The 14,128-nt window shown below is 37.0% G+C and overlaps 1 protein-coding gene across 1 annotated transcript in view; it reads left to right on the top strand.

The window, feature by feature from the left end:
* Positions 1-14,128, top strand: part of LOC145324180 (uncharacterized) — a 35,719-nt gene extending 21,591 nt beyond the window's left edge. The window contains exons 15-16 of the mRNA XM_080166806.1: positions 8,915-8,971; positions 13,997-14,128. Coding sequence (XP_080022932.1) covers positions 8,915-8,971; positions 13,997-14,128 — 189 coding nt within the window. The remainder of the gene's footprint in view (positions 1-8,914; positions 8,972-13,996) is intronic.

The raw sequence follows: 14,128 nt of genomic DNA, 5'->3' as shown, positions 1-14,128 counted from the left end.
CGTGTTACTTTATTATAAAGATACATATATACACAGAAACTCTACAATCAGAGTATGTCTGTTTGTTCATCCGTCTGTATAAAAACATTACAGAATATATTTATTTGGTACTAGCGGCTACGCCCCTAGAGGCTTTTAGGGGCACTTGAGAGGGGAAAAAGTGGTTGAATTCTACAACTAGATTTTTGTTTTAGACTTAAAAAGAAAAAGTTATTTTTTGTGTGTGAAATGGGGTCCTTTTTTAGGGGTTGATTTCTCCTAGGATGGTGGAGTTACCCTCCCAAAATAAGTTATAAACCTTCCAAGAACCAATGAGAAGCTACATAGAAAAAAAAGAACCATTGATCATTGTTAATTACTATTCAGGGGTCTGAAGGGATAAGACAATGACCGCTAAATTGATTTACATTCCCAAATATGATACATGGATAACCCTTCTGTATGTTTCAGTTAATGGTTGAAATGTTGGGCACTTAATTTAATAATCCAACCAAACAAAAATCGCAACAGGTCCCCTAAGTAGTTAAGCCAACGAATAACAAATTGCTATATTAAACTATGGGGACTAGTCTAATAAACAGCCTATTGTCCCATCTCGCTCTGATTAATACATCTTTGTATCTGTATGTTACACTTGCTATTTTCTTTATTGTATTCTTTTAGACTTAGAAGCTTCACTAATTATGGATGTTGTCTTTTTCCCTTGTTAAATCCAATTACCTAATTCTGGATATTCTTTGAGGTTGATAATTACAATTATATTTTATTAAATGGAAAAAGAACAATTTAATCATAATTCAAGATAAAAATTATTTTATCACTAGCGGTTTTGCCCCTAGAGGCATCTAGGGGCCCTTGATAAGTGGGGGGAAGTTGACCCCTCCCCTACTTTCAGTTTTAGTATGTAAAAGAAAAAGTTTTTTTTAAATGTTGGGTAGGAACTAATTTTTTCTAAACTCAAAAGTTCTCAGGACCATGAAAAACTTGAACCAAGAAGAACTATATCAGTTAAGCGGTTACAAAGAATCTTCGGTACCGACAGACACCCTCACACACACACACACACACACACAAACAGACAGACACAGAAACTGTTACTTTTATATAAGGATTAATAGACACTAAACTACTCCTTAATATGTTAATCCTATAACAGTCTAAAAGATAGGTCAATAAAGAAGAACCAAATTGGTCCAGCGGTTAGCAAGAACTTCAGGCACAGACAGAAAAAACACACGGACAACCTTTTTTTTTATACAGGGATATAACTTTTAAACGATAGGAAATTTTTTTTTTTCCAGATGATATTTCTCGCCCTGCTTTAAAGCACTATTTATGGTACAAAATAGATTGATGTCTGTTTGTCCATCTTTCTGATGCTTAAGAACTGATATGGTTCTTTTTTTACTTTACTATGTAGCTTCTCATTGGTCCTTGAAAGGTTTATAACTTTTTTTGAGAAAGAGAAGAGAAATCGCCCCTTAAAAAAGGACCACAACACACAAAAAAAACTTTTTCTTTTTAAGCCTAAAATAAAATATAGTTGTTGAATTCAACCCCTTCTTCACCTCTTAAGTGCCCCTAAAGGCCTCTAAGGGCGTAGCTGCTATAGCAAAATAAATATATTCTGTATTGTTTTTATACAGACGGATGAACAAACAGTCATACTCTGATTGTAGAGTTTCTGTGTATATATGTATCTTTATAATAAAGTAACACGTTCTATGTGAGTCTTTGTGAACTATGGTTCTCCTTTACATGGTAGCTTTTCATATGTCCTGGTAAGGTTTATAACTATTTTAGGAAAGGGTACCACCACTCTCCCAAGAGAATTAACTCTCCAAAATAAATGTTTTTGACTTATTCATTAAAAAAAACTGTAATTGTAGGGGGGGTTCGACTTCCCCCCCAACCTAAGGGCCTCATATGCCTCTAGAGGCGTAGCCGCTGCTAGAAGATTATCCATTAATATAAAATAGTAAAGTTTTTTATCTGAATCTCAAAATTATGCAATTAATTATGAATAAAAAAATCACGCAACCTTTCTTTTAAAAAAAATCAATCTTTAAAGTTAAATAATGTGAAAAGTATAAGTTTAAATGAAAAAAAGTCTTTAGTAAGTGCTATTTATTTTTGATGATAAAGATTTTGCAAAAGACGTTTTATTGCTATGTTGATCAGAAATATGTTAGAATTTGTTGTTAGGTTTTTTCTACAAATCTTTATATTGAAAGTCTAAATTTGAAAATTGTGATTTTTTTAAAGCTTATAGTATTTATATAAGTTGTTTGTATCTTTAAATAAAAAAAAATATTACAAATCAATTTTTGTTTGTTTTTTATTCAAGATTTTCATATTTTTTTCAATTTTTTTTCAGAACTTTAAATTGAAAAAAAACCAAAAGACCCCGCTAAAATATTTTGTCTCCACCTGGAATCATCAAGGATTTATGTATATTTTCACCCTACATAGGTCCCAGGGCTCGGCACTTACTTTTGTCTTGATTCAATTGTAGCCCACAGTGGCATCCTTTTCCATTGATACAAGCCCCTGGGGGTGGTGAAGGCGGTGCAGGGCCGGCTGTCCTCGGACACACGGATGGTGTAGTATGCGGCCACCGCGTCTAGAGCACTGTAGACACGGTGCCCGCCAGCTCGTTCCACCAACTGCTGGATCCTAGGCAGGGGGTAGCTGTCCAGCTCCAGACACTTGTTGAGGGCTCTGTAGTCAACGGCCCAGCGGGTGCTCCCGTCCTTCTTCTTGATGGGCACCAGGGGGCTGCTCCAGGCGGAGTCTGACGGCTCTATGACTCCCTCCTGTAGCCAGGTGTCCAGTTGTTTCTCCAGTTCAGCCTCTTGCCGCGGGTTCAGATCCCTAAATCTCTGGCGGATCGGCTGGGTCCCTGGCTTGAGGCGCAGCTGCAACTCAACCACATCTGTGCAGCCGGGGGTAGAATTGGAGAAGACGTCCCTGTACTCTGACAACATAGTCCAGACCTCCTTCTTGAGCAAGGGGTCCTTGCGTAGGAACTCATTGTCTTCCATCTCCAGGACCTCCCACAACTCCTGCATGTCTATAGGCTCAGCAGGTTCTTGGAACGAGTGGAGACGCGGGGGAGGCGTATCAGAGACCTCTAAAATGTCAGGTTTGACCAGCTCCCCTGCCACTGGGAGGCCAGCATCCAGCAAGAGGGGCACCTCCCCCTCATTGACCACCAGTACTCTAAACACAGTGGCAGAGCCAGGCCTGTGGGCATACAGGCCCTCTGGAATAACAAGATCCTCCCCAAACCTCTGTTCTGGGGCAGCTAGTTGAATGGCATCCTTGGTGCGATGGCCTACTAGCTCAACAGGGACCGCCATAACCCCGCGGCCAGGCAGGACCACCCGCTTGGCTGTGCGGAGCTGGGGTGGCTGGCCATCAGTTGGAGTGACAGCGCTTAGCCTATACGTGGCTGGTGCGGGGTCAGCTTTGGCTCCGGGACCCACCGGCCGCGACTTGACGGGCTCGGCTTCTGGAGGGGCTGACGTGTCGGAGCCAGGTGTGGCTCCGGGGGCGTCCGGCCACGATTTGACGGGCTCGGCGCTGGGAGAGGCCAAAGTGCTGGGTCCAGCTTTGGCTCCGTGGGCGTCCGGCCGCGACTTGACGGGCACGGCGCCGGGAGAGGCTGGGGCCTGAGAGTTGAGTGTGGCTCCGGGTACATCAGACCGCGACTTGACAGGTCTGGACTCGGGCTTGGCTGGTGGACTGGCTGGAGGTCCCAGGTAGAGGGGGCCAGGTGGACACGGCTGGCCGTTGATAAAGGTGTCGGCGGAGAAGATTGGTTCTGGAGGGCTGGCAATCTCAGGAAACGTTGTTGGCAGGCTCTCCCTTGGCACCTTGGGCACTGGGGGCAACCCCATGGCTAGCAGGTTAGCTCCCTTGTGTGCGTTGAGCTCAGCGTCCACCCAGTGTGTGCCTTTCTCAACCACACGCGGCTGCTCAGGCAGGGGGCCTGGCAGAGGCCCCTCATAGCTTAGCTCTCTCTCGGCTGTCTCCCGGTCAATGGGGACGCCACGGAGTGGGATAAACTCCCCACGCACCCACAAGCAAGGTGGTTGCATGTCGAAACAGAGCCTAGTTCCGAACTCCTTGAGAAAATACCCTCCTAGGTTCAGAGGGTGTGAGAGATTCCGGACCACAGTCACGTGGTATAGATGGAGTATAAGAGTGTGTGAGACTGCCATATATAACTCTTTTAATTTTCCGATTACCTGGAGGGGCTGGCCTTCCTCATTAGCAGTCAGGATCTGGGTGTTGTCCGGAATCAACATGCGTTGCACTCCCATTGCGTGCATGAGGTGCTCAGAAATTACAGCAGACCCTGGTACACGGTTGCCAGAATCAATCATGGCATCAACCTGTACATGCTGGGCAGGGTCAGGAGTAGGAAACCTCACCCTGACATGGCAGGGGAAGTGGAGGTCCTGCCCTTGAGACAAGGGGGCCTCTCGTTCGGCTGGGGTTGGCAGAAACTTTGGTGGTGGCCGCACCGCAGCTATGGTGGTATCGCTTACCATGGTGGCTTTGACTGTAGCTTCGAATCACTAGAGCTTATTAATTATCACTTGGTCAACAATTTTATATTTATTTTTTTATCACTTGGTTGACATTTATGCACACTTATGTGTTGTTATCACTAGGAGCTCTAGGTGTGATTCTGGAAGCACTGGCAGCAGGGAATGTCCGTCCTGCAAGGTTCAGAGGGGTGACGGCGGTAGGGAATGACCCGTCCTACAGCGCCGCTGGTTCGAATCCCGAAAATGGCGGCAGGGAATGGCCCGTCCTGCAGCGCCTCGGGTTCGAATCCTGGGAGGCAGCGGCAGGGAATGTCCCGTCCTGCCGTGCCTGTGGCTCAAAATCTGCTATCCGTCGCAGTGGTAGGGCTTACTTGTGTGCTGAAGCTTCGCAGCCACACATTGCCTTCTTAGGGAGACCAGCACCCAGCTGTCTGTCTCGTAGGTTTGGCCTGGGTGTCCTGGGGCTTGTCCCAGCTACACTTGCCAATTTAGACTCAGTTCTGTAGCCGTCTGAGCTAAATTATCCGATTGCCGTGGCTGCGCACCTAGCGCTACTCCTACACGACACGGAAAAAGCGTCTTAACTGGCGCTTTTAGCAGGCTAAATCTGCTTGCCGTAGGCCAGAGGCCCACATATTGCGTTCAAAATGATGGAAATTCGACCTAAAAAGGCCGTCTCACGGGTCAGTTGGCGGCTGATTGTCCCCTTACTTGCCAAAGGGTCCAATCAGAGGTAGAATAGGCTAGTTTCTGTAAGGCTCGATTGAAACACGCTGACACCAAGTTCTGGTAAGCCGTGCGTTCTTGGCCCACGGGGTAACGAGTTCGGATTCAACGAGCCCTAGCCTTTAAGTATTCTACCAAACAAACAAGCAGGATTCAATCATACAGAAATTATATATTTAAACTGAATAATATTTACAAGTTATGTTTACTATATATATACAACAAAATATGACAATGGTTAGGTTTGAAGGGGGTGTGGGGCGCTAGGGCTTAGCGCCCGACGGTAGACAGGCTGTGGGGGCAGCGATGGTAAAGGGGGAGGCAACGCCTCCCGATTATATAAGCGCGTGAGGGACTCGTGATAGTTGCATGTTTGAGTCCCCTCCCCACATTTAGGCAGGCTAGTTTGACCGCTGGGTGCGGGGTCAACAGCGGTCATGAGATGGATGGTGATATAATAGGATTAGTGCGGGGGGTTTGTTATCATAAGTCACAGCGAAGCAACTCTGTAAACGGCCTGTCCGTCTGGGTGTCGTATTACCACATAAGCATCACCATTTTGGTTGATTTTCAATGACCCAATAGAAAGGTTGCACAAGGCAGTTGCGATGGGGAGATACAGTTATTTTACCCTTTCTCGGATTACCAAAAAGTGCCTGTGATACGGAGAAGTAAACATATTTTGCAGTTTTACAGGACAATTGTTTTGTTGGTCGTTGGCATTAACTTCTGCATATTTTCAGTGCATAATCAGTGTTTCATAATCGCTAAAAGAAATTACTGGTAACAAGTAAACGTTCAATAGTAAAGTAACGCATGAAGGGCATGGATGGGTATCACATTGGGCCGTTTATTTCACTTTACAATAACATTTTCTTATTCGTTAACTTAACAATCTTGACTATTCTATAGAATTTTGATTGGTTGAGTGGCCAAACTTTCAACCACTAATTGTAATCTGGCTAAGGGGTAACTTTGTGTATCATCATTGGGGATGTACATCAATTTATCGGGCATTGGGCTATCCCTCTTTATCACTGCATGAAGGGTCAATTATGATAATATTTAGTTCTAATAATGTTTCACATATACGGAAGTGTATACACACTGATTTTGTATAATTGATACCTAACCAAGAATTACCCTTTGGCTAAATTTTAAGGATTAATTGTTCTTGTATAATGTATGTTATTCATATCAATTAGATTTGAATATCTGTTAGAACAAAATTTGAACAAGGATGGCAACATTCATATGAAAAAAAGTAAAACAAAAATATAATTTTAATCTCTAAAAGAGATTTTAATCAGGGTAAGACAATGGCCGATAAGTTGATATACATCACCAATGATGATATACAAAATTGCCCCTTAAGTAGATTAAAATTAGTGGTTGAAATGTTTGAACACTGAACTTAATAAGATAACCAATTAAAATTCACTAAAGTCCCCAAAGTTGTAAAGCCAACAAATAAGAAAACATCAATACTTTGGGGACTTCTGTAATAAACAGCCCATTGACCCCTCTCTGTCTTGATCTTAATAGGCTTTAACATAGCATCTGAGAGGACAGACAACCGAAGGGTGTCTGTCATTTTGATTTGTCAGGAATCTTCGCAAAATTATTTGATGTCTATTTTTAATACTACTTTCTTATATGAATATCAAAGCTTATTTTTAAAGTCATTTAAGTTCAATTGCAATAGAGATTCGAGATTAATTCTCAGAAACAATACATTTATGATTAGAATGTTGAAAACTCCTCAACAAGTGTTGCCTTAAAATTTCAATTGAAAAAAGAACAATGTAAGTTTAATGGTTGTTTTTGGTCACCTAATTGAATTCTATTTTATAAAACAAAATGTTTTAATTTAGAAATAAAATTTATCCTATTTTAAGAAGTATCCTATAATAAGAAGCTTTACATAGGTAACGGGATGGTTTTTAGATTTTCAAATACAGAGCCCTTAGACGCTAAGGGCGCATCCACTTGTATTGTACAAAGTATCTGTGTTTAACGAAGGATCGCTGTAACCTATGAACCTAAATGATTCTCCTTTCCAACATAGCTTCTCATTCATTATGGGAAGATTTATAACTTTTTTGGGGAAGGCCTATAGGTTCATACTAACGTATAAGGTTGTAGTGTGCTTGTGTAAATGGATTAATCACTCCTCCAATATCTGGAAGGCTTGATATTTTTATTTGACCAAAACAAATTGCTTTATTATTTCCAATTTATAATTATAAATGATTAAAAGGTTAAAGGATAGTCTAGACACTATTAAAAGATATAAAAACAAGAATTACAATCTCTGAAAAAAACGAACATTATAATATGGAGTACACACTTAACTGATAGATAAATAACAAAATAATTTACAGAATGCTAATTTTTCATTTAAACTTATGTACCTTAGAGATTCTTATAGATGTTATGCTTTAAATTAGGTCCAGATTGTCATGGGAATCACTTATTTATAAAATCAAAAATGTATTATTAACAGGAGCTATCCGTTACGATGACGGGTCGAACAAACGGACGTACCATAATTGTAGACAAGCATCTATTCTAATAACCTAAGATTAATAAAGTATTTACAAGCTTGTTAAAATTTAATAAAATTTTGACCACATCACATTTTTCTTTTATTTATTCAACTAACTATTTCCTTTTTATTGTATATTTTTAAGTATAAGTGTTTATTTTTTAGCAAATTTATTTATATCAAAATCAATTTCATATTAAATGTTATTTACATGATAAATATTTTAGGGGACGTTTTATATAACAACATTGATCAGTAAACCAACCCTTTGACTTAACGATTTTTTTCTGTAGGTCTTAACTATGCATAGTAATGTTTTATGCCTAGGTATTGGTTACATTGTAATGCATATTTTGAGTCAGATTAAAAGGGTTCTCCACAAGAAAATTAAATTTAGATTTTCAAAAATCCAAATTTGATTTTCTTGTGGAGAGTCCTTTTAAAGAGACCCAAAAAAATGACGTCATACAATAAAGTTGGCCAATGAGATGCCAGCATACACTGTAATTGACCAATGGTAAAATTTATACTGCCCTCTCATTGGTTATTTTATCGTATGAGGTCTTTTTATGGTGGCACTTTACGCTGTTTCGAGATTAAATCATTTGTTAATTCTAAATTCTAATCTACACACATTGATAATGTTGGTTAATTACTTTTAATCAATTATTTCGATTTTTAGGTATCTAATCCTTGCGCAAAGACTCTCAACCAGCATGTCAACTAAAATAAAACTTTGATGACACTAAAAAATACCATGACATTAGATCAGCTGAACATTGATTACTATTTCTTCCCTAATTTCCGAGGTTGTACGACAGATAACCCAACTATTGCAAAAGCTATTTTGAGCTACATCATTATTAATTTGAAAATAAATAATAAGACGACTTATTATATATTATACATTTAAAATTTTGATTTTTCAAACTTGATTTTTTTGGAAGTTTGAAGCTTTTTTTTATAAATATAGGAGAGGATGAGGGTGATACATATACAATCGGAAACTAAAATTCAGCTGACCTGACCTTAGGTTGAAGATGTCCTTCACAAGAAATATATTATTTTTATTTTATTTTAGGAACCTAGTTTATCCGCAGTAAGCATTCCTTTTGGTTATGATTATAAGCCTCCAAAGGTAAGATTTCCATTAAGAGGTTTTTATATTTATTTATATATTTATCTATAACTACCTCATATGCCCCTAGAGGCCTGTAAGGGCCGTTAGAGGGGGTAGTCGACTTTCAATTGTAGTTATAAAGAAAAAGTTTTAAAAATATGTTTTTAGGGAGGGGGGTATTTTTTCTAGGGGCTAATTATCTTGTGAGAGTGGTGTTAACCTCCTCCAAAATTACTTATAAACCTTCCCAGTGCAGGACCTTTGAGAAATTACACAGATCCTGTTACTTTCTATATAAAGGAATAGTGGATGCGCCTATAGTGGATTCTAGGAACATTTCGAAGAGTGAGGTCGACCTTTTCTAGATTTTTTGTGGAAGCTTCTTGGCACATTGCTTTTGCGGACAAAGACCAAAGTGTGTTAAAAATCACACATGTGATGTCATAAAAATGAGGGAGATGAGAGGAAAAGTGGGAAAGAAAACCCCTAAAATATATGGAGAATCCCTTATTTTTATGACGTCACATGGGTGATTTTTAAAACACGTTGGTCTTAGTCCCTTTGCAACAAACTAGAATGTCAATGATGGGGTGGGGGGTCGGGTTATGGGGTAATGTCCCCCCCCCCCCGCCCAAATGAAAAAATATTTAGAATATTTATTTTTACATAAATTGTTGTTGTCACGCGCCAGACAACAAAAAGGAGCTTTATTCTAATTATTAACCTTTATGGCTAGAATTAATTTATCATTCCAGCATGTGTTGTACTTTAGTTAAGTCAATATTAAAGTAAAAGAATAGAGGGGCAGGCGCTATATGTAACTCTTTCCTCATGGCAGGGACCCTGTCTCGATTTTGAATTGCGTCTTTGAAATCAGCTATTAGCCCAGGAAATATAAACACGGCTGAGTCCATACAAAAGAATAAGCACCAATTTGCTAGCTGATGAAAAGGGTCTCCGCCATTAGGGGAAAGAAGTTGTCTGATTTATACATCTACATTTGTTAATTCAATTTAGCAGAATTTAGCCTTTATTGGATGTCATGCAAAATATCCTATAACCACCCCATGACATTTATTAAGCTTCCATGAAAAGTAAGTCCCATTTGAAACTGCTATTTCTGAGATCTTTAGCTTATGTGTAAAACAATTTACGAGTTTATGTTCCCAAAAATGAGAATCAAGATTACCCCCCTTCTTTAAACAAAAAAACATTAGGGGAAATTGAAAAGTTTTGACACTGTTGTTTGTTCCAACATATTCGAATTTCAAATGAGTACCCGAAGCTTTTAACCAAAATGCTTATCAAACTTTGGGTACCAGCATAATTTACAGTCTAAAGTCTCCTCTCTTCGTGTTGGAACTGTGTATTAATTATGAATTTGAACCTTGAAAACAAAATATTTTAAAATAATAAATTATTTCTTACAACTTAAATGATCAAAATGTAAAGACTATTAACACGTTTTTCCTTCTTTTTTATCATTATTATTAGAACAAGAATGATATATTACATAAATTCACAACTTAGTATCACCTTCTTTCCCCTAAAGTAGTCTAATGTATAAAATAAAGTTGCCAGAAAAAGCAATAAACAGATAGCCGGTCGTAATAGCATTTTACTGTCAAAGCTGGCAAATTTTGATATGAAAATGATATTATGTCGACTGTAAGGTACTGCATACAAGTGACTGGCACATTATAGACAAACCTGTTGATGTAGAATCATCAATAAGGCAGGGTTTTCAATCCACTATTGGTTTAGAGGTTTTAGATATTCTACTCGATTCACAAATACATACACGCATTCAGCCAAATTCTCATTTTACGCAGTTCCATGTTTAATCAACAACCAAAGTTATATTAACCACTATCTATTTATCATTTTTATGTATATATTATATTAGATCAATAATTAACACAAGATAATAGCAGATGTGTTTTAGCATTTAGATTAATAAGCAACATTTAAAATTTAATGAAGTTCTTAACAAAATGCTATCAATCTTTTTTTAAGTATTCAAAGAATGATAAATTGATGTTTATCATAGGATGGAGTTTTATATCAAAGCTGCTCTTTATTTTACACTTATTGCTTCCCCAGGGAGTCCCTAGGGAGGGGGGGGGGAGTCAAGAAAATGGCTGAAAACCATCCCCAGGATATCTATCAAGCTTCTTTAAAACGTACAAATTTCTAAAGTGATAGCTTCAGATGAAAAAAACCTTATTACCTTATATTGTAGGATTTATCATATAAGATGTAAAAAAATATTCAAACATATTAAAACATTTGAGATAGTGGCGTGCACAGTGATTTGCTAGAGGGTTGTATTCTTACGGGTATAAAAAAAGAGGTAGACAGGCCCTCCCAATTTTGCACACTTATAGTTGGAAAAATGAAGCTACATAAAACTTAGAGATTTACACTTTTAAAAAAAGTATATTTAAGAAATGTGCTAAGTTAATCATTACAAATTGTAATTTAAGTTAGGAATTAATAAAGGCTTTATATGTCATATTGTTACTAAAATACAATAATTAAATCATAAATAACTTTTATTAGGAATTAAAACCGCATGAAAAGTGATACTATAATTACAGTAGATTAATTATATATTTAAAACAAGGATGCTATCATCCATGAGTGGCAAAAGTCATGATTGTGAAAATAAGATTCAGTCGGACGGACAATAAAGGATACAAAGTTTTTCATTGGTAAAGGGGATCTATTAATGATAGATTTTAGATACCTATCTCATTTGTTAGTCAAGAAAATGTGTAGTTTACTCCATAAAAGATTTTAACCGCATTTAAACCGGGAGGTAGTTAGACAGATTGATCTATATAAAGTATATGCCTATTGGTCTTTGTAATTTACTTTTCACTATGGATTCGAAACCGATTAATATCCACTGTATTAGAACCAGTTCTCAGCCATGCTGAAAAATCATGCATAGCATTATGTTACAGACAATTTTCCACGAATATTAAAATTAAGATCATAAAATTAATATTTTTTTCAATTTTGAAAATTCGAAAAACCCCACTTCCCCCAACAGAACTATGAACGCTGGCCGCGGCGCTCGGCACCCTTACCTGCCTAGCCGCAGCGCTCGGCCCCCTTGCCTTCCTAGCCGCAGCGCTAGGCTCCCTAGCCTAAAACTAGCCTAAAATAGTTGTTCTGACGGGAGGGAGTACTCAAATTTTCAAAATTGAAAAAAAATTGACAGTTTGAGTTGTTGAGTAGCTTTGCTTTTAATTCTTTTATATATATTTTAATAATAGTATAATTAAATTAAATTAAATTTATAAAACTATATAAACTACAATAAGAACAAAAGCATATTATTTTATTTATCAGGAAGGGGGTAGGACAATGCCAGTTAGATCAGAGGCGGATTCTTAAAAAAATTTGCCCCCCTAATCGCTTAGTGGGGCAAAATTGTTTTCGTGAAAAATCCACCAAAATCACATTAAAAATCTACAAAAATATAACAAAGCGATTAGTGGGGTAATTTTTTTTTTAAGAATCCATCTCAGTTAGGGGTAGATACTTTTTCCCCATTTTTTACTTAAAAACTCTGGGGACTTTTATCAAATTTTGTGTCCACACTTTTCCACCTATAATTCTAATCTACAGAAGGGGTACTTGTTTATCAAAATTTGAAGTGTACAGAAATTGCCTCAGTACTTATGATCCCTAATATTCTATTTCCCGGAAGGGAAAGTGCAATGACGGAATAACAGATAAGAAATAGGGAGATGATTAATAAATAACCAATTTACCAATCCGTGTTTAGTCTCTCTTATAAGTGTAATCGATTATTATACATTGTATTAGCCAAGACGATATCAATTAACTTTTAAAGCTATTTTAAAGACAAAGTTTTGGCTAACAAGTATGACCTTTTAAGCTTTTAAATTAGATAATATCTTTATATTATTCCTTATTGTCACAGAAATAATAAAGTAAGGTTTGAATTTGAGAGGATGATTCTAATTCGCCTAGAATAAGGTTCGTACGGACAAAAAACCTTAATTTAGAAAAGTTAATAGTTATAGACAAAAATATAATTATAGAGTTGAAAGTCCGGATTTTAATTATATCTTTGTATTGACCTTATTTCCTTAGATAAAGGGAAATAAAATCAAATTTACTAAATCTTGATTGGTTGGTTCAAACTTGAAGGTATCCAAACTTTTGTACCAATAATTTTAAATTATTGGAAGGATAATTTGTTTATCAAGGTAGGGAGAGTACATACCGCTCATGTTTAAATTGCGCGTATTCCTTTATCCATGGCTTTTAGTAAAAACATGTCTCATTGTTTTTATTACTTTTCTTCCCACTTGGAGATCAATTTATCATATTAGCACCTTTCTAACTTCCATACTTTTATTTCACCAGGGAAAGAAATAAAGATTTTAAAAATGTCAAAACAGATGAGAAAACAAATATTAGTATTGAAAGATATAAAAAAAAACATATTTTATTCATGATTTTTAGTTTCATAGTTTCCTTGAGTTATTATGTCTTGTTTATTTTAAAAAAATTAAAAAGAAAAAAACGTTCCTTAGAAAAATTTACTTTTTAATGAGAATATAAAACACTTAACAAATCAAAATAGTGATATTTTATCTCACCATGAAAAGTACAACTTAATTGGTTCAATCATTACAGAGATCTTTTGGTTGAGACAAAAACCTTAATGCTTTTCATATTAGTATTATAAATAGTAAAAAAAATTTTTGCTACTTAAAAAAATGATTCTATTGTTCGTAATTACCCAACTTCATACAAAAATAATGTTCTGGACATTATACAATTGACGACGCAATGCTGTACACACCCAATGATGACAAACAAAATTGCCTCTTTTGTATATCAAAGTTATTGGTTGAAAAGTTTGAAGCAACCCATCAATATTTAATAAAAGTACCCAAAGTTTTTAAGCCAAAGAACGGAGGATTAAGTAAATAATAAACTTTGGCTACACTCCGATGACCCATCTCTACCCGCACCTAATTAAATCTATATTTTCAGGGCTATTCTCCGGAAGAAAATCCAACATTTCCGAAAGATTTATATGAAACAGAATACAATCCAACATTTCCAAAACATAGATTCAGGAAAATTAATATTTTCATTGCATCATTATTCTACAATCAAAACTAA

The sequence above is a fragment of the Acartia tonsa genome, chromosome 7 (assembly GCF_053477335.1).
Source record: "Acartia tonsa isolate MP-2025a chromosome 7, ASM5347733v1, whole genome shotgun sequence".
Classification (NCBI taxonomy): Eukaryota; Metazoa; Arthropoda; class Copepoda; order Calanoida; family Acartiidae; genus Acartia; species Acartia tonsa.
The sequence above is the reverse complement of the archived record's forward strand: the minus strand, read 5'-3'. Positions and strand labels throughout refer to the sequence as shown.